The 27,686-nt window shown below is 47.6% G+C and overlaps 3 protein-coding genes across 3 annotated transcripts in view; all 3 read left to right on the top strand.

Annotated features, from left to right (window-relative positions):
- Positions 1 to 336: 336 nt before the first annotated feature.
- On the top strand, positions 337 to 9,092 carry LOC311329416 (histone-lysine N-methyltransferase PRDM7-like; the record flags this gene model as incomplete). The annotated part of the gene is made up of 6 exons (XM_084463268.1): positions 337 to 403; positions 6,768 to 6,890; positions 7,250 to 7,278; positions 7,351 to 7,441; positions 8,120 to 8,391; positions 9,021 to 9,092. 6 exons carry the CDS (start codon positions 337 to 339, stop codon positions 9,090 to 9,092), a joined length of 654 nt encoding a protein of 217 aa, XP_084319394.1.
- Positions 9,093 to 9,407: 315 nt separating this feature from the next.
- Positions 9,408 to 17,645, top strand: LOC311329415 (uncharacterized protein; the record flags this gene model as incomplete). The annotated part of the gene is made up of 6 exons (XM_084463267.1): positions 9,408 to 9,497; positions 10,191 to 10,634; positions 15,405 to 15,527; positions 15,883 to 16,020; positions 16,967 to 17,238; positions 17,574 to 17,645. Exons 2-6 carry the CDS (start codon positions 10,196 to 10,198, stop codon positions 17,643 to 17,645), a joined length of 1,044 nt encoding a protein of 347 aa, XP_084319393.1. The 5' UTR covers positions 9,408 to 9,497; positions 10,191 to 10,195.
- A 304-nt stretch (positions 17,646 to 17,949) lies between these two features.
- Positions 17,950 to 27,686, top strand: part of LOC311329414 (histone-lysine N-methyltransferase PRDM9-like) — a gene marked incomplete at its 3' end in the record, with an annotated part of 11,876 nt that continues 2,139 nt past the window's right edge. Inside the window, exons 1-2 of the mRNA XM_084463266.1 lie at positions 17,950 to 18,039; positions 18,733 to 19,107. Coding sequence (XP_084319392.1) covers positions 18,738 to 19,107 — 370 coding nt within the window. The 5' untranslated portion in view covers positions 17,950 to 18,039; positions 18,733 to 18,737. The remainder of the gene's footprint in view (positions 18,040 to 18,732; positions 19,108 to 27,686) is intronic.

The following is a 27,686-nucleotide window of genomic DNA, read 5'->3' as shown; positions in this document are numbered from 1 at the left end:
CCAATTCATGTTGATTGTTCACATTGAACAGCTTCCTTGGCAATCTACATGGTGAAGTCACTCAGTGGAAAAGTCCTCCCCATCAGTCCATTGTCCCAAAGACTCTGAGTGTTTTCTCAATGCTCATAAACACTGAGAAGCTCTGTTCTCCTGAGCAAACCTCCATCAAGTTAAGTCAGGGACAGATGAAGTTTAGGTGAATGTTTATTCAGACTGATGACCAGCTGCAAAACCAGCCTGTAGACATTGTGCAGACAGGCCATGATGGCCGCCCCTTCATCTTGCATGTTGCCTTGCCTGCTCGTTTCTGAGGGTCATATAAGCAAGAAGCGCAGCATGAGAGCACAAGAGGAGGCCTCCAGCCCCCATTACCATCCAAGAGGACTCTTACTAGTTCCTGGGAGTGCACCTGAACAACACACTGGACTGAACTGACAACACTGAGGCCTCTACAGGAAAGGACAGAGCAGACTGTTCTTCCTCAGGAGGCTCAGGTCTTTGATGTGTGTAGCAGGCTGCTGAGGATGTTCTACCAGTCTGTTGGAGCAGCACACTGTTCTTTGCCGTTGCCTGCTGGGGATTTCCAACCTTTTGCTGTGATTTCACACTGCTGAAATGCCAAACTATCTATCTATCTATCTATCTATCTATCTATCTATCTATCTATCTATCTATCTATCTATCTATCTATCTATCTATCTATCTATCTATCTATCTATCTATCTGTCTATCTGTCTGTCTGTCTGTCTGTCTGTCTGTCTGTCTGTCTGTCTGTCTGTCTGTCTGTCTGTCTGTCCGTCTGTCTCTAGAGGTGTTCCTTCTCCATTTTCATTTATTTCTAACATTTTAAAGGGAAGTTCAAAGCTCATTTGTTCATTCTAAACGGTAAGAGGTTGGGACTGACGTTTGACTTCTGTTTACCTCCTTTAGCCCCGCCCTTCCCTCCTCTGCCTCCTAAGCCCCGCCCCCATCCTTTTCATTGGCTACGCTCCCCTGACCTCCACTTTGACGGCAAGGAAACTAAAATGAAGGAAGTGACATAGTATATGCCACCGAGATCCATGGGGTACTTAGCTGTGACATGAGCACTGAGCACTAATATCTCAAAAGTGCACAGTTCGTCAACATTTAGATATGGACCGTTGTGTATGATCGTAAATAACAGGGATTATGGTGCTAAATACCAAAGTAGTCCTTTAAGTTGTGCCTGGCTCAAGGGAGGAGATGTGTTCAGTCAACCACTGCCTCCCATTGATCTCCAGTCACTTCCTCTCCAAGGTCCAACGATCCAAACTCACCATCAACATACAGATTATAAATAGATGTACCCTACTCTCCCCTACCCTACCCTACATACCCTAGCCTGCCCTACCCTACCCTACCCTCCCCTACCCTACGTACCCTACCCTACTCTCCCCTACCCTACCCTACATACCCTAACCTGCCCTACCCTACCCTCCCCTACCCTACCCTACATACCCTACCCTACCCTACATACCCTAACCTGCCCTACCCTACCCTCCCCTACCCTACGTACCCTACCCTACCCTACGTACCCTACCCTACCCTACATACCCTAACCTGCCCTACCCTACCCTACCCTACCCTACGTACCGTTTGAGGACCAACCCCCAAAGGTACAACCAGAGAGAGGGGGAGGATGGGGGAGTGCCGATGTTTTGTGCATCTTGAAATGACTTCTTGCAACAAGATTGTGTGTGAGTGATAGAGCACTGGGCTAGAGCTAAGCTGGTTTAGAGAGGGGAGAGAAGCGGCACATATTACAGATCCTAGATTAAACAGACAGGCATATAACCTGTGTAACAGAGTTAGAAATATACTATTGGTTATGTGAGTTTAGCTGTAATTGAGCAGCCCTAGCAGTGTTAGTTGTTGTGGAGCCCCCTTTGGAGTTATGGTGTACTGCAGGTCTACGAGTGTGTTTTGTCCTTGTGGTGTTGCCGTAGTAGGCTTGGCTGCATGAGGAAGGCCTGTGTGCGTCGTGTAAAATGATCCTTGTATTTTATTATCTGTGTGGAAAACCCCGTAATTTAGGTTAGGAACACTGATGCATTGCATAGCTACTATTTGTTTTGCTACACACTGTGATGATTTCTGGTGATGAAGTTTTGTCCACTGGATTGTAAGTTTATAGCCCGTTTGTGTTTCCTGGCTGGCAGCGTTGCATCCCGCGTTCTGGTTGCTCAGACGAGGCCGCATGGGAAAATGGGTCTTTTTATTTTTCCACAGGAATTGCAGACATCTGGAAGACGAGTGTTTTATTTTTTGTGTGGCTTCCACTCAGGTATGTTGCTTCAAATATGTAAATAGATTCTCAGATTTCTAAATTCATCCATGTGCTCTCTGTAAGTTCTGAGAAAGCAGAGCAGTAGCGGTAGCTTCGTTACTGTTCAAAATAAAGTGTTTGTGATGTTTGAAGGAAATGTGTTCTTTCTGTAAACAACTGATCCTGATGTTGGAGAGAGAAAGCAGAGCAGTATAATAATAATTATAATAATAAAGTGTTTGTGATGTTTGAAGGAAATGTGTTCTTTCTGTAAACAACTGATCCTGATGTTGGAGAGAGAAAGCAGAGCAGTATAATAATAATTATAATAATAAAGTGTTTGTGATGTTTGAAGGAAATGTGTTCTTTCTGTAAACAACTGGTCCTGATGTTGGAGAGAGAAAGCAGAGCAGTATAATAATAATTATAATAATAAAGTGTTTGTGATGTTTGAAGGAAATGTGTTCTTTCTGTAAACAACTGGTCCTGATGTTGGAGAGAGAAAGCAGAGCAGTAGCGCTTGACTGCAGGAGCCCCAGAGGAATTGCAGACTCGTGGAAGACCAGTGTTTTATTGTGTTTTCCACTCAGAATAAACAGGTAAAAGCTCATCGTCTCTGTCCATCCTGCGACTGCTTGACCGTAGTGACCGACTCCATTCACACCCAGGCCTCAGGTTTACCAGGTAGGTCTCCTACAGTCCAGTCACATCATCTTAATACTACATGAACAGTAATAATACATCAAGTTAGGAAGGGCCAGGCCAGAAAGTTGTTCAGGTCTCTGAAGGGCACTCTTGCTAATTGTATTATTCCAGATCAACAATGTTATGAGTTAAAGAATGTGTTTTTTTAATCAAGATGGGAATTTCTTGAAAAAGGTAGACATTTTGTTTTGACTATTTTAGGGTACTATTATTGTTGCTATTTCTTTGTTGTTGTAATGCACTATTTCTTATGTAGCCTATATGTTTAATCATTGATCTGTTCTTACCTTCTCTGTTGTTCTTGCTGCTGTAATGCCCCCTGGGGATTATTAAAGTTGGTCTAACTGTAATGGTAATTGATTTGATCTCATAACCTGCAACAGGTCAAGTGTGCCAGACCTGTCTGAGCTCTGCTGTGTACTAGACAGGGAGGAGACCTGGGACTCAGACCAGAGAGAGACCAGAGAGAGACCAGACAGGGAGGAGACCTGGGACTCAGACCAGAGAGAGACCAGAGAGAGACCAGACAGGGAGGAGACCTGGGGACTCAGACCAGAGAGAGACCAGAGAGAGACCAGACAGGGAGGAGACCTGGGACTCAGACCAGAGAGAGACCAGAGAGAGACCAGACAGGGAGGAGACCTGGGACTCAGCAGACCAGAGAGAGACCAGAGAGAGACCAGACAGGGAGGAGACCTGGGGACTCAGACCAGAGAGAGACCAGAGAGAGACCAGACAGGGAGGAGACCTGGGGACTCAGACCAGAGAGAGACCAGAGAGAGACCAGACAGGGAGGAGACCTGGGGACTCAGCAGACCAGAGAGAGACCAGACAGGGAGACCAGACAGGGAGGAGACCTGGGGACTCAGCAGACCAGAGAGAGACCAGAGAGAGACCAGACAGGGAGGAGACCTGGGACTCAGACCAGAGAGAGACCAGAGAGAGACCAGACAGGGAGGAGACCTGGGACTCAGCAGACCAGAGAGAGACCAGAGAGAGACCAGACAGGGAGGAGACCTGGGGACTCAGCAGACCAGAGAGAGACCAGACAGGGAGACCAGACAGGGAGGAGACCTGGGGACTCAGCAGACCAGAGAGAGACCAGAGAGAGACCAGACAGGGAGGAGACCTGGGACTCAGACCAGAGAGAGACCAGAGAGAGACCAGACAGGGAGGAGACCTGGGGACTCAGACCAGAGAGAGACCAGAGAGAGACCAGACAGGGAGGAGACCTGGGACTCAGACCAGAGAGAGACCAGAGAGAGACCAGACAGGGAGGAGACCTGGGACTCAGACCAGAGAGAGACCAGAGAGAGACCAGACAGGGAGGAGACCTGGGACTCAGACCAGAGAGAGACCAGAGAGAGACCAGACAGGGAGGAGACCTGGGACTCAGACCAGAGAGAGACCAGAGAGAGACCAGACAGGGAGGAGACCTGGGACTCAGACCAGAGAGAGACCAGAGAGAGACCAGACAGGGAGGAGACCTGGGGACTCAGCAGACCAGAGAGAGACCAGAGAGAGACCAGACAGGGAGGAGACCTGGGGACTCAGACCAGAGAGAGACCAGACAGGGAGGAGACCTGGGGACTCAGACCAGAGAGAGACCAGAGAGAGACCAGACAGGGAGGAGACCTGGGGACTCAGCAGACCAGAGAGAGACCAGAGAGAGACCAGACAGGGAGGAGACCTGGGGACTCAGACCAGAGAGAGACCAGACAGGGAGGAGACCTGGGGACTCAGACCAGAGAGAGACCAGAGAGAGACCAGACAGGGAGGAGACCTGGGACTCAGACCAGAGAGAGACCAGACAGGGAGGAGACCTGGGACTCAGCAGACCAGAGAGAGACCAGACAGGGAGGAGACCTGGGGACTCAGACCAGAGAGAGACCAGACAGGGAGGAGACCGAGGGACTCAGCAGACCAGAGAGAGACCAGAGAGAGACCAGACAGGGAGACCAGACAGGGAGGAGACCTGGGGACTCAGCAGACCAGAGAGAGACCAGACAGGGAGACCAGACAGGGAGGAGACCTGGGGACTCAGCAGACCAGAGAGAGACCAGACAGGGAGACCAGACAGGGAGGAGACCGAGGGACTCAGCAGACCAGAGAGAGACCAGAGAGAGACCAGACAGGGAGACCAGACAGGGAGGAGACCTGGGGACTCAGCAGACCAGAGAGAGACCAGACAGGGAGACCAGACAGGGAGGAGACCTGGGGACTCAGCAGACCAGAGAGAGACCAGACAGGGAGACCAGACAGGGAGGAGACCTGGGGACTCAGCAGACCAGAGAGAGACCAGACAGGGAGACCAGACAGGGAGGAGACCGAGGGACTCAGCAGACCAGAGAGGAACAGGCATCATATCAGAGACCCAGTCTATCCATCACCGGGAGGAGGAGACTGCTGTCTGTAGAATAACTGCTCCTCACCCACCGGCCAGCAGACTAATTGCTTCAAGTGCCAAAAAGCAATCTGCCTGCTGAAAAACGCCAGCACCTCCTACCTCAGATAGCAAAGTCCAGCACCTGATGACCTCTGTTGGACTAGAACACATCCACTGATGTCCACTAGCCTGGCTTCACCCTGATCACGTGATCTCAAAGGCTGTGACTCTATCTTGGAGGGAGGTCATGTGATCAGGGTGGTGAAGTCAGGGGAGTGGATATATCTGTGGATATGTGCTATTGAAGTGCAATACAGTGTGTTTTATACAGTATAAAGTGTGAGGGGCTGCACGTGTAGCCATCTTGGAGAAAAGGCTTTCACCTTTCCAGAACGTTCTTCCCTTCGGTGACTAACGAAATACTTGTATCTGTAGACATGCTACTGCTGACAGAGTGAGTACAGATATGGGCTCAATGACTGGTCCCTGGCAGGGCGGTATGAGGCTTCTAGCCCTGAATAGTAGAGCGCCCTGCACCAGGTCTGGGGCTGTGCTTCCCATCACGTGGTGGAAACAAGCACATGGATAATAATGATACCTTTATTTAACCAATGAAATACCGTTTAGCTAGTTGACTCTGCTTTCATCCAATCGTTTGTTAGACCTCAAGTACTGTGTAGGGATGACCTCAAAAGAAGGACAAATGAGTGTCCGACTCAAGGCTGCACTGGTAGACGGACACATTTCAAAAGAATATCTAAAAAATATAGTTTTCCACAACACTGTCCTCCCCATCTCTCTCCTCCATCTCTCTCTCCTCCCCCATCTCTCTCTCCTCCATCTCTCTCTCCTCTCCATCTCTCTCCTCCTCCATCTCTCTCTCCTCCTCCATCTCTCTCTCCTCCTCCATCTCTCTCTCTCTCCTCCTCCATCTCTCCTCCTCCATCTCTCTCTCCTCCTCCATCTCTCTTCTCCTCCATCTCTCTCCTCCTCCATCTCTCTCTCCTCCTCCATCTCTCTCTCTCTCCTCCTCCATCTCTCTCTCCTCCATCTCTCTCTCCTCTTCCATCTCCTCCTCCATCTCTCTCTTCTCCTCCCCCTCTCTCTCTCCTCCATCTCTCTCCTCCCCATCTCTCTCCTCCTCCATCTCTCTCCTCCTCCATCTCTCTCCTCCTCCATCTCTCCTCCATCTCTCTCCTCCCCATCTCTCTGTCCTCCATCTCTCTCTCCTCCCCATCTCTCTCCTCCTCCATCTCTCTCCTCCATCTCTCTCTCCGCCCCATCTCTTTCCTCCTCCATCTCTCTTTCCTCCTCCATCTCTCTCTCCTCCGTCTCTCTCCTCCTCCATCTCTCTCTCCTCCCCCTCCCTCTCCTCCCTGTGTGTTGCAGGTCTGAAGTCGACAGCCCCAGCCTTCATGCATCGAGGGGGATCCAAGATGGCGGACCTGCCCCCCCTTCCTGGGCTCAGTGACTGGGTGGAGTGGACCCCTCATCTGGAGACACCCTCTCAACGTACGCATACAGAGTACAAGTAGTACTAGTAGAGTAGTACTATAGTAGGAGGCTATTGTGTGGTAATAGTACTGTAGTAGTAGTCACTACTGTAGTGTAATGTTATGCTGACAGTGTCGGCCTGGGATCCCTGTCCTCTCAAAGGTGTTTCTGTGTTGTTTTCTACGCATCTCCCCAAGTTGCAGCGTTATACTGTTAGTGTTAGTGGGGTGTGTGAGTGTACTCTTGTCAGTTTCACTGAGTGACATGAAAACCCTGTGTGTGTGGCATGTTAACCCCATGTAACGTGTGTCTGTCTCTCTGTGTGTGTGTGTGTGTGTGTGTGTTTGTGTGTGTTTGTGCGTGCGTGCGTGTGTCAGATGTGTTAGAGGTGAAGCAGAGGTCAGAGGTGAAGCAGAGGTCAGAGGTGAAGCAGAGGTCAGAGGTGAAGCAGAGGTCAGAGGTGAACCAGAGGTCAGAGGTGAACCTATACCGCAGAGCGAGGAACCTGAGAGACAGAGCCAGAGTCAACGACACTGAGCAGAAGGAGCCAGAAGATGACCACTACCTCTGTAAGAGAGCTGCTCTCTCTTTTCTGTCTTTCTCTATTTCTCTCTGTTGACCAATCCTTAGTCTCTCTCTCTCCTCAGTCTCTCTCTCTCTGGTTATCTCTCTCTGTATCTCTCTCCTCAGTCTCTCTCTGGTTCTCTCTCCTCAGTCTCTCTCTCTGTATCTCTCTCCTCAGTCTCTCTCTCTGTATCTCTCTCCTCAGTCTCTCTCTCTGTATCTCTCTCCTCAGTCTCTCTCTCTGTATCTCTCTCCTCAGTCTCTCTCTCTCTGTATCTCTCTCCTCAGTCTCTCTCTCTGTATCTCTCTCCTCAGTCTCTCTCTCTGTATCTCTCTCCTCAGTCTCTCTCTCTCTGTATCTCTCTCCTCAGTCTCTCTCTCTCTCGTAGGTTCACAGTTCAGTTTTGCCAAATTGGAACTTTGAACATTCTAGAACTGCTGTTCAACGACGGCACAGACATTCTGGAACTACTGTCTCCTTTTAGCTGTTAACCCGGCTTTAGTCACACTCACTCACTCACTCACTCACTCACTCACTCACTCACTCACTCACTCACTCACTCACTCACTCACTCACTCACTCACTCACTCACTCACTCACTCACTCACTCACTCACTCACTCTCTCTCTTTCTCTCTCTCTAATGCACTACGTCTCTCCTCCCCCTCTCCTGTCCTCTCCAGACTGTGAGGAGTGTGAGTCTTTCTTCCTGGAGGAGTGTGAGCTCCACGGACCCCCCCTCTTCATACCGGACACCCCGGTGGTCCTGGGGGGGTCTGACCGGGCCAGACTGACCCTCCCACACGGCCTGGAGGTCAAGAGGTCACGGATACCCGGGGTGGGGCTGGGAGTCTTCAACTGTGGGGAGGCGGTTGCCAAGGGAACCCACTACGGCCCCTACGAGGGGGAGGTGATGGAGAAGGAGGAGGCCATCAAGAGCGGATACTCCTGGGTGGTGGGTATGAGGGCGGTGTGTGTGTGTGTGTGTGTGTGTGTGTGTGTGTGTGTGTGTGTGTGTGTGTGTACTCCTGGGTGGTGGGTATGAGGGGTGTGTGTGTGTGTGTGTGTGTGTGTGTGTGTGTGTGTGTGTGTGTGTTCTCCTGGGTGGTGGGTATGAGGGTGGTGGTGTGTGTGTGTGTGTGTGTGTGTTTGTGTGTGTGTGTGTGTGTGTGTGTGTGTGTGTGTGTGTGTGTGTGTGTATGTGTGTGTGTGTGTGTGTGTGTGTGTGTGTGTGTGTGTGTGTGTGTACTCCTGGGTGGTGGGTATGAGGGCGGTGTGTGTGTGTGTGTGTGTGTGTGTGTGTGTGTGTGTACTCCTGGGTGGTGGGTATGAGGGCGGTGTGTGTGTGTGTGTGTGTATGAGGGTGGTGTGTGTGTGTGTGTGTGTGTGTGTGTGTGTGTGTGTTTACTCCTGGGTGGTGGGTATGAGGGTGGTGTGTGTGTGTGTGTGTGTGTGTGTGTGTGTGTGTGTGTGTGTGTGTGTGTGTGTGTGTGTGTGTGTGTGTGTGTGAACAGGTGTTCTGATGATCCTCATGAAATAATGTTTGATGAAGGAATTAAATTGAAGACGTCTCTGTGTTCTCAGATCAAGAGCAGAAACTGTGATGACGAGTACATCGATGCCAAAAGAGAGACGCACTCCAACTGGATGAGGTGAGGAACCGAGTACATTGGTCTCTATCTCCACCCCTCCTCTCTCTCACTTCAGATAAACCATCTCTCCAGTCTTGAATCTTTCTCTCCCTCCATACAGTCAGTCCCTACATCTCACCCACTTTGTTTTCTCCCTCCCTCTCTTCCTTCATCCTTCCTTCCTCCCGTCTCTCCCTCCCTCACCTGTTTGTTCTTATGAACCCACCCCCTCTCTCCCCCAGGTATGTGAACTGTGCCCGTACTGAGGAAGAGCAGAACCTGGTAGCGTTTCAGTACCGTGGAGGGATCCTGTTTCGCTGCTGTCGGCTGCTGGCTGTCGGGGAGGAGCTGCTGGTCTGGTACGGACAGGAGTACAGATACAAGAGCATCTCCTTCGACTACTTCTGGGACAAAAAGAGCACCGCTAGAGGTATCTGTCCTCAACTCTTCTTCCCTCTGTCTTCTCCTCCATCTCTCTCTCATCCACCTCTTTCCTTAAAGCTGAAAGAACCAGAGGTCTGCTGGTCATAATAGTAACCGCTGTCCAAGTAGCTCTCCTCTACCATCCTTCCCTCTCTCCTCTCCTCTGTCTTTTTCCCATGGTGCCAGCCAGCAGACAAGACCTGTTCATACAACGAGAAATTCAGGACACTCATGGATGCAACGAAACGGGACGCTACGTCACGAACAGCAACGGCGCCTGTGCAAATCGCTGTTGGGCAGCACACAAATTGCCGATGTTAGCCAGGCACACTAGCTATGATCAGAATGGAAGGCTGTTAGTTGCCCTGGAACATGGTAGCTTGACTAACGTTAATGAGTGCTGGCTAGCTTATTCTAGCTGAGTTAGCTAATGCCATGGTCTTCAACGTATTCATGCTTGTTTTCTCTTCTCTCTCTCCTCTTTTCTTTTTTTCACTCCTCTCTCTCTCTCCTCTGTCACTCTCCCTCACTCTCTCTCAGCCAGAGGAACCTCTTGCATATCTTTCTCTCTCCTGTCCTCAATCTGAAGTTGTGGTGTTGTTATGTTTCGCCCCCACTAGCTACATATAATCACTCTATACAGTATTTGAACTTGTACTACAGGTGTGAGAATCCTTATTATTTTTTTCTCCTTTCCCAGGAGTGATGTCAGACTTGTCCCAGACTCAGGTGTTCTCCTGCTCTGAGTGCGCATTCACCTACACCTCCCAGATCTACCTCCACAAGCACCTCAAGAGGAGCCATGACAACCTCTACGTCTCTCTGCTGAGGAGCGGAGAGATCAGACCAGAGACTCTCTCCTCATCTGTCTCCTCTCAATCACTCCCTATCACCACCTCCAACACCCCCCTCACCCCAGCTCCCACCCAGAGACAGAGACACACAGACAAGCCAAGACCGTACCACTGTGACCAGTGCGGGAAGAACTTCATTCAGTCAGGACATTTAAAGACACACCAGCGGGTTCATACAGGAGAGAAGCCATACCACTGTGTCCAGTGTGGCAAGAACTTCAGTAAGTCAGCACACTTAAAGACACACCAGCGTATTCATACAGGAGAGAAGCCATACCACTGTGACCAGTGTGGGAAGAACTTCACTAGGTCAGGAGATTTAAAGGTACACCAGCGTGTTCATACAGATGAGAGGCCATACCACTGTGACCAGTGCGGGAAGAACTTCATTCAGTCAGGAGACTTAAAGACACACCAGCGTGTTCATACAGGAGAGAAGCCATACCACTGTGACCAGTGTGGGAAGAACTTCATTCAAGCAGGACACTTAAAGTCACACCAGCGTGTTCATACAGGAGAGAAGCCATACCACTGTGACCAGTGTGGAAAGAACTTCACTACATCATTAGTGTTGAAGACACACCAGCGTTTTCATACAGGAGAGAGGCCATACCACTGTGACCAGTGTGGAAAGAACTTCACTGAGTCAGGAAAGTTAAAGGTACACCAGCGTGTTCATACAGATGAGAGGCCATACCACTGTGACCAGTGCGGGAAGAACTTCATTCAGTCAGGAGAGTTAAAGATACACCAGCGTGTTCATACAGGAGAGAAGCCGTACCACTGTGACCAGTGTGGAAAGAACTTCACTCAGTTAAACAACTTAAATACACACCAGCGTGTTCATACAGGAGAGAAGCCATACCACTGTGACCAGTGTGGGAAGAACTTCACTCAGTTAAACAGCTTAAATTCACACCAGCGTGTTCATACAGGAGAGAAGCCATACCACTGTGACCAGTGTGGGAAGAACTTCACTAGGTCAGGAGAGTTAAAGACACACCAGCGTTTTCATACAGGAGAGAAGCCATACCACTGTGACCAGTGTGGGAAGAACTTTACTACGTCAGGAGAGTCAAAGACACACCAGCGTGTTCATACAGGAGAGAAGCCATACCACTGTGACCAGTGTGGGAAGAACTTCACTACGTCAGGAGACTTAAAGTCACACCAGCGTGTTCATACAGGAGAGAAGCCATACCACTGTGACCAGTGTGGAAAGAACTTCACTCAGTTAAAAAACTTAAATACACACCAGCGTGTTCATACAGGAGAGAAGCCATACCACTGTGACCAGTGTGGGAAGAACTTCACTCAGTTAAACAACTTAAATTCACACCAGCGTGTTCATACAGGAGAGAAGCCATACCACTGTGACCAGTGTGGGAAGAACTTCAGTCAATCAGGAAACTTAAAAACACACCAGTGTGTTCATACAGGAGAGAACCCATAGCCTTAGGTCTGGATTACACTGCGTTTTTTGGCGTTTTCACCCCCGTTTGCACCTAGCAGTTACACTACCGAGGCCAAAATGAGGCTCGAACCCGGAGGTTTAATTTACCTAGTAATAGGCAGATCCGGAGGCCTTTGAAAAACTAGGCCAGGTCCAGACTGGCTAATGTGTGTGACTGGCTTGTTTCTGTTCAGGACTGGTAGGACGGAAGCTAGTCATGCCACAAATAGCTGTGAATGGAAATGACTTGAAATAATGTCTGATAAATAAAGATGGGTCTTGTCGCCTGCACACATCAGTTCCAATGCTAATCCAGAACAATAAGACCAGGATAGCCAGTTAGCTCATGAGCTCACAACAACTAGCAGCAGCTTCCATAACATTAATGGTAGCGGTCAGTGGCTAAAGCAGTTACACTGATGATTCCTGTAACGTTAGCTATTTTGCTGCAATTGGTTCAACTTTTGTTTCTGGACAAAGGTAAGGGATAAACCCAGATGACACAAGGCTAGCAGACCTACAGCGGGTCCCCGATGGACGAGTTGGTGGACCTCCAGCTGAATATAACACATTACTAGCGGACCTACAGCGGGTCCCCGATGGACGAGTTGGTGGACCTCCAGCTGAATATAACACATTACTAGCGGACCTACAGCGGGTCCCCGATGGACGAGCTGGCGGACCTCCGGCCGAATCCGCTGGTGGGTTCCTGGCCATTTGCTCATCGAATGGCAAGCGGACCTCTGGTGGATTATTAGCGTCAGGGACAGCGGCCCACTAGTAATCCGTAATAGATACCGCTATTGCTCCACCACCATTCCACCGGTAGTTTATTGTCTATATCCTGGGCCCTTTGGCCCTATGCTTATGGATTTCTAGTGCTAAATTAACTTACTCTGAACATTTTTTTGGTAACCCTTCCTTTCATAGTCCCCCAATTACTAAACATTTACCTGGTAAATACATGCAAAGTATAGCCACATACATAGGCGATTTTACCCTCTGAGAGTAGGGGGGGCAACATTTTGACGTGAGAAAAAAAACAGTTCTGCCGTCTCGTCCCATCTATTTACAAATAATACCAGTTGTGAACAGTATGCTAATAAGAAATCCGTAAGACAATTCAATATGTACAACGCATCAAACTTCATCTAGACACCATGAGCATGTCAATATGACTTTATGACCGAGCACTAGGCCATACCCAACATCACAACATCACACTGCAACTGCCTGCTGATGCTAGCTTCCTTGCCGATGGTGATGTTGCTAGTGCTAGTGCTAGCTCCGATAGTAAATTGTTTTTATAGCTCTTTTTGCCATTGTGAGCAGGTTGGCTAGTTGTAGCTTGTTGAGCACTGAGCAGTACAGTCAGATCTCATTTTTTTCGACGGACGAGTTGTGCCATTAGTCTATTATGAATATATATTTTTTTTTAAAGGTAGCCTAGTTTAAGTAATAAATTCACTTTTAAAATGAATGATGATCTAACACAAACTAGTACAAACCACAATTATGTATTTAATAATTGTGTTAATTAGTAAAAAAAAATTTTTTTTCTTTTAAGAATCTGAGCAGAGTTGGGCTGTCCAATCACATGGACACATTTCAAAAGAATATCTAAAAAATATAGTTTTCCACAACACTGTCCTCCCCATCTCTCTCCTCTATCTCTCTCTCCTCCCCATCTCTCTCTCCTCCATCTCTCTCTCCTCCTCATCTCTCTCCTCCTCCATCTCTCTCTCCTCCCCATCTCTCCTCCCCCATCTCTCCTCCTCCATCTCTCTCTCCTCCTCCATCTCTCTCTCCTCCCCATCTCTCTCCTCCCCCATCTCTCTCCTCCTCCATCTCTCTCTCCTCCTCCATCTCTCTCTCCTCCATCTCTCTCCTCCTCCATCTCTCTCCTCCTCCATCTCTCTCTCCTCCCCATCTCTCTCCTCCCCCATCTCTCTCCTCCTCCATCTCTCTCTCCTCCTCCATCTCTCTCTCCTCCCCATCTCTCTCCTCCTCCATCTCTCTCTCCTCCCCATCTCTCTCCTCCCCCATCTCTCTCTCCTCCATCTCTCTCCTCCTCCATCTCTCTCCTCCTCCATCTCTCTCTCCTCCCCATATCTCTCTCCTCATCTCTCTCTCCTCCTCCATCACTCTCTCCTCCTCCATCTCTCTCTCCTCCATCTTTCTCTCCTCCTCCATCTCTCTCCTCCTCCATCTCTCTCTCCTCTTCCATCTCTCTCTCCTCCTCCATCTCTCTCTCCTCCCTATCTCTCTCTCCTCCTCCATCTCTCTCTCCTCCTCCATCTCTCTCTCCTCCCCATCTCTCTCCTCCTCCATCCCTCTCTCCTCCTCCATCCCTCTCTCCTCCTCCATCTCTCTCTCCTCTTCCATCTCTCTCTCCTCCTCCATCTCTCTCTCCTCCTCCATCTCTCTCCTCCTCCATCTCTCTCTCCTCCTCCATCTCTCTCTCCTCCTCCATCTCTCTCTCCTCCTCCATCTCTCTCTCCTCCTCCATCTCTCTCTCCTCCCCATCTCTCTCCTCCTCCATCTCTCTCCTCCTCCATCTCTCTCTCCTCCTCCATCCCTCTCTCCTCCTCCATCTCTCTCCTCCTCCATCTCTCTCTCCTCCTCCATCTCTCTCTCCTCCCTATCTCTCTCTCCTCCTCCATCTCTCTCTCCTCCTCCATCTCTCTCCTCCTCCATCTCTCTCCTCCTCCATCTCTCTCTCCTCCCCATCTCTCTCCTCCTCCATCTCTCTCTCCTCCCCATCTCTCTCTCCTCCCCATCTCTCTCTCCTCCCCATCTCTCTCTCCTCCCCATCTCTCTCTCTCCTCCTCCATCTCTCTCCTCCTCCATCTCTCTCTCCTCCTCCATCTCTCTCCTCCATCTCTCTCCTCTTCCATCTCTCTCTCCTCATCCACCTCTCTCTCCTCCCCATCTCTCTCTCCTCCTCCATCTCTCTCCTCCATCTCTCTCCTCTTCCATCTCTCTCTCCTCCTCCACCTCTCTCTCCTCCCCATCTCTCTCTCCTCCTCCACCTCTCTCCTCCCCATCTCTCTCTCCTCCTCCATCTCTCTCCTCCATCTCTCTCTCCTCCATCTCTCTCCTCCATCTCTCTCCTCCTCCATCTCTCTCTCCTCCTCCATCTCTCTCCTCCATCTCTCTCTCCTCCTCCATCTCTCTCTCCTCCATCTCTCTCCTCCATCTCTCTCTCCTCCTCCATCTCTCTCCTCCATCTCTCTCCTCCTCCATCTCTCTCTCCTCCTCCATCTCTCCTCTTCCATCTCTCTCCTCTTCCATCTCTCTCCTCCATCTCTCTCTCCTCCCCATCTCTCTCCTCCTCCATCTCTCTCTCCTCCTCCCCCTCTCTCTCTCCTCCATCTCTCTCCTCCCCATCTCTCTCCTCCTCCATCTCTCTCTCCTCCCCATCTCTTTCCTCCTCCATCTCTCTCCTCCATCTCTCTCTCCTCATCCTCTCGTTCCTCCTCCATCTCTCTCCTCCTCCATCTCTCTCTCCTCCTCCTCTCTCTCCTCCTCCATCTCTCTCCTCCTCCATCTCTCTCCTCCTCCATCTCTCTCTCCTCCCCCTCCCTCTCCTCCCTGTGTGTTGCAGGTCTGAAGTCGACAGCCCCAGCCTTCATGCATCGAGGGGGATCCAAGATGGCGGACCTGCCCCCCCTTCCTGGGCTCAGTGACTGGGTGGAGTTGACCCCTCATCTGGAGACACCCTCTCAACGTACGCATACAGAGTACAAGTAGTACTAGTAGAGTAGTACTATAGTAGGAGGCTATTGTGTGGTAATAGTACTGTAGTAGTAGTCACTACTGTAGTGTAATGTTATGCTGACGGTGTCGGCCTGGGATCCCTGTCCTCTCAAAGGTGTTTCTGTGTTGTTTTCTACGCATCTCCCCAAGTTGCAGCGTTATACTGTTAGTGTTAGTGGGGTGTGTGAGTGTACTCTTGTCAGTTTCACTGAGTGACATGATAACCCTGTGTGTGTGGCATGTTAACCCCATGTAACGTGTGTGTGTCTCTCTGCGTGTGTGTGTGTTTGTGTGTGTGCGTGTGTGTGCGCGCGTGTGTGTGTCAGATGTGTTAGAGGTGAAGCAGAGGTCAGAGGTGAACCAGAGGTCAGAGGTGAACCTATACCGCAGAGCGAGGAACCTGAGAGACAGAGCCAGAGTCAACGACACTGAGCAGAAGGAGCCAGAAGATGACCACTACCTCTGTAAGAGAGCTGCTCTCTCTTTTCTGTCTTTCTCTATTTCTCTCTGTTGACCAATCCTTAGTCTCTCTCTCTGGTTATCTCTCTCCTCAGTCTCTCTCTCTCTGTATCTCTCTCCTCAGTCTCTCTCTCTGTTTATCTCTCTCCTCAGTCTCTCTCTCTGTATCTCTCTCCTCAGTCTCTCTCTCTCTGGTTATCTCTCTCCTCAGTCTCTCTCTCTGTTTATCTCTCTCCTCAGTCTCTCTCTCTGTATCTCTCTCCTCAGTCTCTCTCTCTGTATCTCTCTCCTCAGTCTCTCTCTCTCTGTATCTCTCTCCTCAGTCTCTCTCTCTGTATCTCTCTCCTCAGTCTCTCTCTCTGTATCTCTCTCCTCAGTCTCTCTCTCTCTGGTTATCTCTCTCCTCAGTCTCTCTCTCTGGTTATCTCTCTCCTCAGTCTCTCTCTCTGTATCTCTCTCCTCAGTCTCTCTCTCTGTATCTCTCTCCTCAGTCTCTCTCTCTCTGTATCTCTCTCCTCAGTCTCTCTCTCTGTATCTCTCTCCTCAGTCTCTCTCTCTGTATCTCTCTCCTCAGTCTCTCTCTCTCTGTATCTCTCTCCTCAGTCTCTCTCTCTGTATCTCTCTCCTCAGTCTCTCTCTCTCTCGTAGGTTCACAGTTCAGTTTTGCCAAATTGGAACTTTGAACATTCTAGAACTGCTGTTCAACGACGGCACAGACATTCTGGAACTACTGTCTCCTTTTAGCTGTCAACCCGGCTTTAGTCACACACACACTCACTCACTCACTCACTCACTCACTCACTCACTCACTCACTCACTCACTCACTCACTCACTCACTCACTCTCTCTCTCTCTCTCTCTCTAACCTCCTTTTCTCTCTCCATCTCTACCTCTCTCTTTCTCTCTCTCTAATGCACTACGTCTCTCCTCCCCCTCTCCTGTCCTCTCCAGACTGTGAGGAGTGTGAGTCTTTCTTCCTGGAGGAGTGTGAGCTCCACGGACCCCCCCTCTTCATACCGGACACCCCGGTGGTCCTGGGGGGGTCTGACCGGGCCAGACTGACCCTCCCACACGGCCTGGAGGTCAAGAGGTCACGGATACCCGGGGTGGGGCTGGGAGTCTTCAACTGTGGGGAGGCGGTTGCCAAGGGAACCCACTACGGCCCCTACGAGGGGGAGGTGATGGAGAAGGAGGAGGCCATCAAGAGCGGATACTCCTGGGTGGTGGGTATGAGGGCGGTGTGTGTGTATGTGTGTGTGTGTGTGTGTGTACTCCTGGGTGGTGGGTATGAGGGCGGTGTGTGTGTGTTTGTGTGTGTGTGTGTGTGTGTGTGTGTGTGTGTGTGTACTCCTGGGTGGTGGGTATGAGGGTGGTGTGTGTGTGTGTGTACTGCTGGGTGGTGGGTATGAGGGCGGTGTGTGTGTGTGTGTGTGTGTGTGTGTGTGTGTGTGTGTGTTGGGTATGAGGGCGGTGTGTGTGTGTGAACAGGTGTTCTGATGATCCTCATGAAATAATGTTTGATGAAGGAATTAAATTGAAGACGTCTCTGTGTTCTCAGATCAAGAGCAGAAACTGTGATGACGAGTACATCGATGCCAAAAGAGAGACGCACTCCAACTGGATGAGGTGAGGAACCGAGTACATTGCACCCCTCCTCTCTCTCACTTCAGATAAACCATCTCTCCAGTCTTGAATGTTTCTCTCCCTCCATACAGTCAGTCCCTACATCTCACCCACTTTGTTTTCTCCCTCCCTCTCTTCCTTCATCCTTCCTTCCTCCCGTCTCTCCCTCCCTCACCTGTTTGTTCTTATGAACCCACCCCCTCTCTCCCCCAGGTATGTGAACTGTGCCCGTACTGAGGAAGAGCAGAACCTGGTAGCGTTTCAGTACCGTGGAGGGATCCTGTTTCGCTGCTGTCGGCTGCTGGCTGTCGGGGAGGAGCTGCTGGTCTGGTACGGACAGGAGTACAGATACAAGAGCATCTCCTTCGACTACTTCTGGGACAAAAAGAGCACCGCTAGAGGTATCTGTCCTCAACTCTTCTTCCCTCTGTCTTCTCCTCCATCTCTCTCTCATCCACCTCTTTCCTTAAAGCTGAAAGAACCAGAGGTCTGCTGGTCATAATAGTAACCGCTGTCCAAGTAGCTCTCCTCTACCATCCTTCCCTCTCTCCTCTCCTCTGTCTTTTTCCCATGGTGCCAGCCAGCAGACAAGACCTGTTCATACAACGAGAAATTCAGGACACTCATGGATGCAAGGAAACGGGACGCTACGTCACGAACAGCAACGGCGCCTGTGCAAATCGCTGTTGGGCAGCACACAAATTGCCGATGTTAGCCAGGCACACTAGCTATGATCAGAATGGAAGGCTGTTAGTTGCCCTGGAACATGGTAGCTTGACTAACGTTAATGAGTGCTGGCTAGCTTATTCTAGCTGAGTTAGCTAATGCCATGGTCTTCAACGTATTCATGCTTGTTTTCTCTTCTCTCTCTCCTCTTTTCTTTTTTTCACTCCTCTCTCTCTCTCCTCTGTCACTCTCCCTCACTCTCTCTCAGCCAGAGGAACCTCTTGCATATCTTTCTCTCTCCTGTCCTCAATCTGAAGTTGTGGTGTTGTTATGTTTCGCCCCCACTAGCTACATATAATCACTCTATACAGTATTTGAACTTGTACTACAGGTGTGAGAATCCTTATTATTTTTTTCTCCTTTCCCAGGAGTGATGTCAGACTTGTCCCAGACTCAGGTGTTCTCCTGCTCTGAGTGCGCATTCACCTACACCTCCCAGATCTACCTCCACAAGCACCTCAAGAGGAGCCATGACAACCTCTACGTCTCTCTGCTGAGGAGCGGAGAGATCAGACCAGAGACTCTCTCCTCATCTGTCTCCTCTCAATCACTCCCTATCACCACCTCCAACACCCCCCTCACCCCAGCTCCCACCCAGAGACAGAGACACACAGACAAGCCAAGACCGTACCACTGTGACCAGTGCGGGAAGAACTTCATTCAGTCAGGACATTTAAAGACACACCAGCGGGTTCATACAGGAGAGAAGCCATACCACTGTGTCCAGTGTGGCAAGAACTTCAGTAAGTCAGCACACTTAAAGACACACCAGCGTATTCATACAGGAGAGAAGCCATACCACTGTGACCAGTGTGGGAAGAACTTCACTAGGTCAGGAGATTTAAAGGTACACCAGCGTGTTCATACAGATGAGAGGCCATACCACTGTGACCAGTGCGGGAAGAACTTCATTCAGTCAGGAGACTTAAAGACACACCAGCGTGTTCATACAGGAGAGAAGCCATACCACTGTGACCAGTGTGGGAAGAACTTCATTCAAGCAGGACACTTAAAGTCACACCAGCGTGTTCATACAGGAGAGAAGCCATACCACTGTGACCAGTGTGGAAAGAACTTCACTACATCATTAGTGTTGAAGACACACCAGCGTTTTCATACAGGAGAGAGGCCATACCACTGTGACCAGTGTGGAAAGAACTTCACTGAGTCAGGAAAGTTAAAGGTACACCAGCGTGTTCATACAGATGAGAGGCCATACCACTGTGACCAGTGCGGGAAGAACTTCATTCAGTCAGGAGAGTTAAAGATACACCAGCGTGTTCATACAGGAGAGAAGCCGTACCACTGTGACCAGTGTGGAAAGAACTTCACTCAGTTAAACAACTTAAATACACACCAGCGTGTTCATACAGGAGAGAAGCCATACCACTGTGACCAGTGTGGGAAGAACTTCACTCAGTTAAACAGCTTAAATTCACACCAGCGTGTTCATACAGGAGAGAAGCCATACCACTGTGACCAGTGTGGGAAGAACTTCACTAGGTCAGGAGAGTTAAAGACACACCAGCGTTTTCATACAGGAGAGAAGCCATACCACTGTGACCAGTGTGGGAAGAACTTTACTACGTCAGGAGAGTCAAAGACACACCAGCGTGTTCATACAGGAGAGAAGCCATACCACTGTGACCAGTGTGGGAAGAACTTCACTACGTCAGGAGACTTAAAGTCACACCAGCGTGTTCATACAGGAGAGAAGCCATACCACTGTGACCAGTGTGGAAAGAACTTCACTCAGTTAAAAAACTTAAATACACACCAGCGTGTTCATACAGGAGAGAAGCCATACCACTGTGACCAGTGTGGGAAGAACTTCACTCAGTTAAACAACTTAAATTCACACCAGCGTGTTCATACAGGAGAGAAGCCATACCACTGTGACCAGTGTGGGAAGAACTTCAGTCAATCAGGAAACTTAAAAACACACCAGTGTGTTCATACAGGAGAGAACCCATAGCCTTAGGTCTGGATTACACTGCGTTTTTTGGCGTTTTCACCCCCGTTTGCACCTAGCAGTTACACTACCGAGGCCAAAATGAGGCTCGAACCCGGAGGTTTAATTTACCTAGTAATAGGCAGATCCGGAGGCCTTTGAAAAACTAGGCCAGGTCCAGACTGGCTAATGTGTGTGACTGGCTTGTTTCTGTTCAGGACTGGTAGGACGGAAGCTAGTCATGCCACAAATAGCTGTGAATGGAAATGACTTGAAATAATGTCTGATAAATAAAGATGGGTCTTGTCGCCTGCACACATCAGTTCCAATGCTAATCCAGAACAATAAGACCAGGATAGCCAGTTAGCTCATGAGCTCACAACAACTAGCAGCAGCTTCCATAACATTAATGGTAGCGGTCAGTGGCTAAAGCAGTTACACTGATGATTCCTGTAACGTTAGCTATTTTGCTGCAATTGGTTCAACTTTTGTTTCTGGACAAAGGTAAGGGATAAACCCAGATGACACAAGGCTAGCAGACCTACAGCGGGTCCCCGATGGACGAGTTGGTGGACCTCCAGCTGAATATAACACATTACTAGCGGACCTACAGCGGGTCCCCGATGGACGAGTTGGTGGACCTCCAGCTGAATATAACACATTACTAGCGGACCTACAGCGGGTCCCCGATGGACGAGCTGGCGGATTCCTGGCCATTTGCTCATCGAATGGCAAGCGGACCTCTGGTGGATTATTAGCGTCAGGGACAGCGGCCCACTAGTAATCCGTAATAGATACCGCTATTGCTCCACCACCATTCCACCGGTAGTTTATTGTCTATATCCTGGGCCCTTTGGCCTTATGCTTATGGATTTCTAGTGCTAAATTAACTTACTCTGAAAATTTTTTTGGTAACCCTTCCTTTCATAGTCCCCCAATTACTAAACATTTACCTGGTAAATACATGCAAAGTATAGCCACATACATAGGCGATTTTACCCTCTGAGAGTAGGGGGGGCAACATTTTGACGTGAGAAAAAAAACAGTTCTGCCGTCTCGTCCCATCTATTTACAAATAATACCAGTTGTGAACAGTATGCTAATAAGAAATCCGTAAGACAATTCAATATGTACAACGCATCAAACTTCATCTAGACACCATGAGCATGTCAATATGACTTTATGACCGAGCACTAGGCCATACCCAACATCACAACATCACACTGCAACTGCCTGCTGATGCTAGCTTCCTTGCCGATGGTGATGTTGCTAGTGCTAGTGCTAGCTCCGATAGTAAATTGTTTTTATAGCTCTTTTTGCCATTGTGAGCAGGTTGGCTAGTTGTAGCTTGTTGAGCACTGAGCAGTACAGTCAGATCTCATTTTTTTCGACGGACGAGTTGTGCCATTAGTCTATTATGAATATATATATTTTTTTAAAGGTAGCCTAGTTTAAGTAATAAATTCACTTTTAAAATGAATGATGATCTAACACAAACTAGTACAAACCACAATTATGTATTTAATAATTGTGTTAATTAGTAAAAAAAATTTTTTTTTCTTTTAAGAATCTGAGCAGAGTTGGGCTGTCCAATCAGGGGGGGCACTTGCCCCCCCTATAAAATCGCCAATGGCCACATATATGATGGGTAATTACTGAGACACCTATACTGTAGGTATAATTTCAAAACAGGAGTATTTCAATTGTTCAATTACTGAACGTAAATTCAATAACTGATTTAACTGATTACCTGCACCACCAGGTAACCACATTTTTACATAACTTTTATAAAAAGTGTGTCTAGTTGGTTGTGTGTGTCTAGTTGGTTGTGTGTTTGTGCGTGTCTAGTTGGTTGTGTTTGTGTGTGTCTAGTTGGTTGTGTGTTTGTGTGTGTGTCTAGTTGGTTGTGTGTTTGTGCGTGTGTCTAGTTGGCTGTGTGTTTGTGTGTGTCTAGTTGGTTGTGTGTTTGTGTGTGTGTCTAGTTGGTTGTGTGTTTGTGTGCGTGTCTAGTTGGTTGTGTGTGTGTGTGTGTCTAGTTGGTTGTGTGTTTGTCTAGTTGGTTGTGTGTTTGTGTGTGTGTCTAGTTGGTTGTGTGTTTGTGCGTGTGTCTAGTTGGTTGTGTGTTTGTGTGTGTCTAGTTGGTTGTGTGTTTGTGTGTGTGTCTAGTTGGTTGTGTGTTTGTGCGTGTGTCTAGTTGGTTGTGTGTTTGTGTGTGTGTCTAGTTGGTTGTGTGTTTGTGCGTGTCTAGTTGGTTGTGTGTTTGTGCGTGTGTCTAGTTGGTTGTGTGTTTGTGCGTGTGTCTAGTTGGTTGTGTGTTTGTGCGTGTGTCTAGTTGGTTGTGTGTTTGTGCGTGTCTAGTTGGTTGTGTGTTTGTGTGTGTCTAGTTGGTTGTGTGTTTGTGTGTGTCTAGTTGGTTGTGTGTTTGTGCGTGTCTAGTTGGTTGTGTGTTTGTGTGTGTGTCTAGTTGGTTGTGTGTTTGTGTGTGTCTAGTTGGTTGTGTGTTTGTGCGTGTGTCTAGTTGGTTGTGTGTTGTGTGTGTGTCTAGTTGGTTGTGTGTTTGTGCGTGTGTCTAGTTGGTTGTGTGTTTGTGCGTGTGTCTAGTTGGTTGTGTGTTTGTGCGTGTGTCTAGTTGGTTGTGTGTTTGTGCGTGTGTCTAGTTGGTTGTGTGTTGTGTGTGTGTCTAGTTGGTTGTGTGTTTGTGCGTGTGTCTAGTTGGTTGTGTGTTTATGCGTGTGTCTAGTTGGTTGTGTGTTTGTGCGTGTGTCTAGTTGGTTGTGTGTTTGTGTGTGTCTAGTTGGTTGTGTGTTTGTGTGTGTCTAGTTGGTTGTGTGTTTGTGTGTGTCTAGTTGGTTGTGTGTTTGTGTGTGTCTAGTTGGTTGTGTGTTTGTGTGTGTGTCTAGTTGGTTGTGTGTTTGTGTGTGTCTAGTTGGTTGTGTGTTTGTGTGTGTCTAGTTGGTTGTGTGTTTGTGTGTGTCTAGTTGATTGTGTGTGTGTTTGTGTGCGTGTCTAGTTGGTTGTGTGTTTGTGTGTCTAGTTGGTTGTGTGTTTGTGCGTGTGTCTAGTTGGTTGTGTGATTGTGCGTGTCTAGTTGGTTGTGTGTTTGTGCGTGTCTAGTTGGTTGTGTGTTTGTGTGTGTCTAGTTGGTTGTGTGTTTGTCCGTGTGTCTAGTTGGTTGTGTGTTTGTGTGTGTCTAGTTGGTTGTGTGTTTGTGCGTGTGTCTAGTTAGTTGTGTGTGTGTGTGTGTCTAGTTGGTTGTGTTGCTGGGAGACAGAGCAGTGGTCTGTGTGATGGAGGCGGTCTGAGGTTCGAGTGATAAAACATGCATGATGCTTCAATGACTGTACCTCCCCCGGAGTCTACTGTTATCCGTGTGTGTGTGTGTGTGTGTGTGTGTGTGTGTGTGTGTGTGTGAGTCACAGCAGGTATGGCAACAGCTGTCATGTGTATAGAGTGACCAGGTAGGGGGGAACTGACAGGAGAGCTTCTCAGGTGACTGACTGGTATCTCTTTGAGTGGTATATCTAGTAGTGTGGTATCTCTAGTAGTGTGGTATCTAGTAATGTGGTATCTCTAGTAGTGTGGTATCTAGTAGTGTGGTATCTCTAGTAGTGTGGTATCTCTAGTAGTGTGATATCTCTAGTAGTGTGGTATCTAGTAGTGTGGTATCTCTAGTAGTGTGGTATCTCTAGTAGTGTGGTATCTCTAGTAGTGTGGTATCTCTAGTAGTGTGATGTCTCTAGTAGTGTGGTATCTCTAGTAATGTGGTATCTCTAGTAGTGTGATATCTCTAGTAGTGTGGTATCTAGTAGTGTGGTATATCTAGTAGTGTGATATCTCTAGTAGTGTGGTATCTCTAGTAGTGTGGTATCTCTAGTAGTGTGGTATCTCTAGTAGTGTGATATCTCTAGTAGTGTGGTCTCTAGTAGTGTGGTATCTAGTAGTGTGGTATCTAGTAGTGTGGTATCTCTAGTAGTGTGGTATCTAGTTGTGTGGTATCTAGTAGTGTGGTATCTCTAGTAGTGTGATATCTCTAGTAGTGTTGTATCTCTAGTAGTGTGGTATCTCTAGTAGTGTGATATCTCTAGTAGTGTGGTATCTCTAGTAGTGTGGTATCTCTAGTAGTGTGATATCTCTAGTAGTGTGGTATCTCTAGTAGTGTGATATCTCTAGTAGTGTGGTATCTCTAGTAGTGTGGTATCTCTAGTAGTGTGATATCTCTAGTAGTGTGATATCTCTAGTAGTGTGGTATATCTAGTAGTGTGGTATCTCTAGTAGTGTTGTATCTCTAGTAGTGTGGTATCTAGTAGTGTGGTACCTCTAGTAGTGTGGTATCTCTAGTAGTGTGGTATCTAGTAGTGTGGTATCTCTAGTAGTGTGATATCTCTAGTAGTGTTGTATCTCTAGTAGTGTGGTATCTCTAGTAGTGTTGTATCTCTAGTAGTGTGGTATCTCTAGTAGTGTGATATCTCTAGTAGTGTGGTATCTCTAGTAGTTTGGAAATCTCTAGTACTGTGGTATCTAGTAGTGTGATATCTCTAGTAGTGTGGTATCTCTAGTAGTGTGGTATCTCTAGTAGTGTGATATCTCTAGTAGTGTGGTATCTCTAGTAGTGTGGTATCTAGTAGTGTGGTATCTCTAGTAGTGTGGTATCTCTAGTAGTGTGATATCTCTAGTAGTGTGGTATCTCTAGTAGTGTGATATCTCTAGTAGTGTGGTATCTCTAGTAGTGTGATATCTCTAGTAGTGTGGTATCTCTAGTAGTGTGGTATCTAGTAGTGTGGTATCTCTAGTAGTGTGATATCTCTAGTAGTGTGGTATATCTAGTAGTGTGGTATCTCTAGTAGTGTGATATCTCTAGTAGTGTGGTATCTAGTAGTGTGGTATCTAGTAGAGTGGTATCTAGTAGTGTGATATCTCTAGTAGTGTGATATCTCTAGTAGTGTGGTATCTCTAGTAGTGTGGTATCTCTAGTAGTGTGGTATCTCTAGTAGTGTGGTATCTAGTAGTGTGGTATCTCTAGTAGTGTGGTATCTCTAGTAGTGTGGTATCTAGTAGTGTGATATCTCTAGTAGTGTGGTATCTCTAGTAGTGTGGTATCTCTAGTAGTGTGGTATCTAGTAGTGTGGTATCTCTAGTAGTGTGGTATCTCTAGTAGTGTGATATCTCTAGTAGTGGTATCTCTAGTAGTGTGGTATCTAGTAGTGTGGTATCTCTAGTAGTGTGGTATCTCTAGTAGTGTGATATCTCTAGTAGTGTGGTATCTCTAGTAGTGTGATATCTCTAGTGGTGTGGTATCTCTAGTAGTGTGGTATCTAGTAGTGTGGTATCTCTAGTAGTGTGATATCTCTAGTAGTGTGGTATCTCTAGTAGTGTGGTATATCTAGTAGTGTGGTATCTAGTAGTGTGATATCTCTAGTAGTGTGGTATCTCTAGTAGTGTGGTATCTCTAGTAGTATGATATCTCTAGAAGTGTGATATCTCTAGTAGTGTGGTATCTCTAGTAGTGTGGTATCTCTAGTAGTGTGGTATCTCTAGTAGTGTGGCATCTCTAGTAGTGTGATATCTCTAGTAGTGTGGTATCTCTAGTAGTGTGGTATCTCTAGTAGTGTGGTATCTCTAGTAGTGTGATATCTCTAGTAGTGTGGTATCTCTAGTAGTGTGATATCTAGTAGTGTGGTATCTCTAGTAGTGTGGTATCTCTAGTAGTGTGGTATCTAGTAGTGTGGCATCTCTAGTAGTGTGGTATCTCTAGTAGTGTGGTATCTAGTAGTGTGATATCTCTAGTAGTGTGGTATCTCTAGTAGTGTGGTATCTCTAGTAGTGTGGTATCTCTAGTAGTGTGGTATCTCTAGTAGTGTGGTCTCTAGTAGTGTGGTATCTAGTAGTGTGGTATCTCTAGTAGTGTGGTATCTAGTAGTGTGGTATCTCTAGTAGTGGTATATCTAGTAGTGTGGTATCTCTAGTAGTGTGGTATCTCTAGTAGTGTGGTATCTAGTAGTGTGATATCTCTAGTAGTGTGGCATCTCTAGTAGTGTGGTATCTCTAGTAGTGTGGTATCTAGTAATGTGGTATCTCTAGTAGTGTGGTATATCTAGTAGTGTGATATCTCTAGTAGTGCGGTATCTCTAGTAGTGTGGTATCTCTAGTAGTGTGATATCTCTAGTAGTGTGGTATCTCTAGTAGTGTGATATCTAGTAGTGTGGTATCTCTAGTAGTGTGGTATATCTAGTAGTGTGGTATCTCTAGTAGTGTGGTATCTCTAGTAGTGTGGTATCTAGTAGTGTGGTATCTCTAGTAGTGTGGTATCTCTAGTAGTGTGGTATATAGTAGTGTGGTATCTCTAGTAGTGTGGTATCTCTAGTAGTGTGGTATCTAGTAGTGTGGTATCTCTAGTAGTGTGGTATCTCTAGTAGTGTGGTATCTCTAGTAGTGTGGTATATAGTAGTGTGGTATCTCTAGTAGTGTGGTATCTAGTAGTGTGGTATCTCTAGTAGTGTGGTATCTAGTAGTGTGGTATCTCTAGTAGTGTGGTATCTAGTAGTGTGGTATATCTAGTAGTGTGATATCTCTAGTAGTGTGGTATCTCTAGTAGTGTGATATCTCTAGTAGTGTGGTATATCTAGTAGTGTGGTATCTCTAGTGTGGTATCTCTAGTAGTGTGGTATATCTAGTAGTGTGGTATCTCTAGTAGTGTGGTATCTCTAATAGTGTGATATCTCTAGTAGTGTGGTATCTCTAGTAGTGTGATATCTCTAGTAGTGTGGTATCTAGTAGTGTGGTATCTCTAGTAGTGTGGTATCTCTAGTAGTGTGTTATCTCTAGTAGTGTGGTATATCTAGTAGTGTGATATCTCTAGTAGTGTGGTATCTCTAGTAGTGTGGTATCTCTAGTAGTGTGGTATCTCTAGTAGTGTGATATCTCTAGTAGTGTGGTATCTAGTAGTGTGGTATCTCTAGTAGTGTGGTATCTCTAGTAGTGTGGTATCTCTAGTAGTGTGGTATCTAGTAGTGTTGTATCTAGTAGTGTGGTATCTCTAGTAGTGTTGTGGTATCTCTAGTAGTGTGGTATCTTTAGTAGTGTGGTATCTCAAGTAGTGTGGTATCTCTAGTAGTGTGATATATCTAGTAGTGTGGTATATCTAGTAGTGTGGTATCTCTAGTAGTGTGGTATCTCTAGTAGTGTTGTATCTCTAGTAGTGTGATATCTCTAGTAGTGTGGTATCTAGTAGTGTGATATCTCTAGTAGTGTGGTATCTCTAGTAGTGTGATATCTCTAGTAGTGTGGTATATCTAGTAGTGTGGTATCTCTAGTAGTGTGGTATCTCTAGTAGTGTGGTATCTAGTAGTGTGGTATCTCTAGTAGTGTGGTATC

Source organism: Borostomias antarcticus (genome assembly GCF_949987555.1).
Source record: "Borostomias antarcticus genome assembly, contig: scaffold_201, whole genome shotgun sequence".
NCBI classification, from domain to species: domain Eukaryota; kingdom Metazoa; phylum Chordata; class Actinopteri; order Stomiiformes; family Stomiidae; genus Borostomias; species Borostomias antarcticus.
This window is presented reverse-complemented; position numbering and strand designations above follow the sequence as displayed.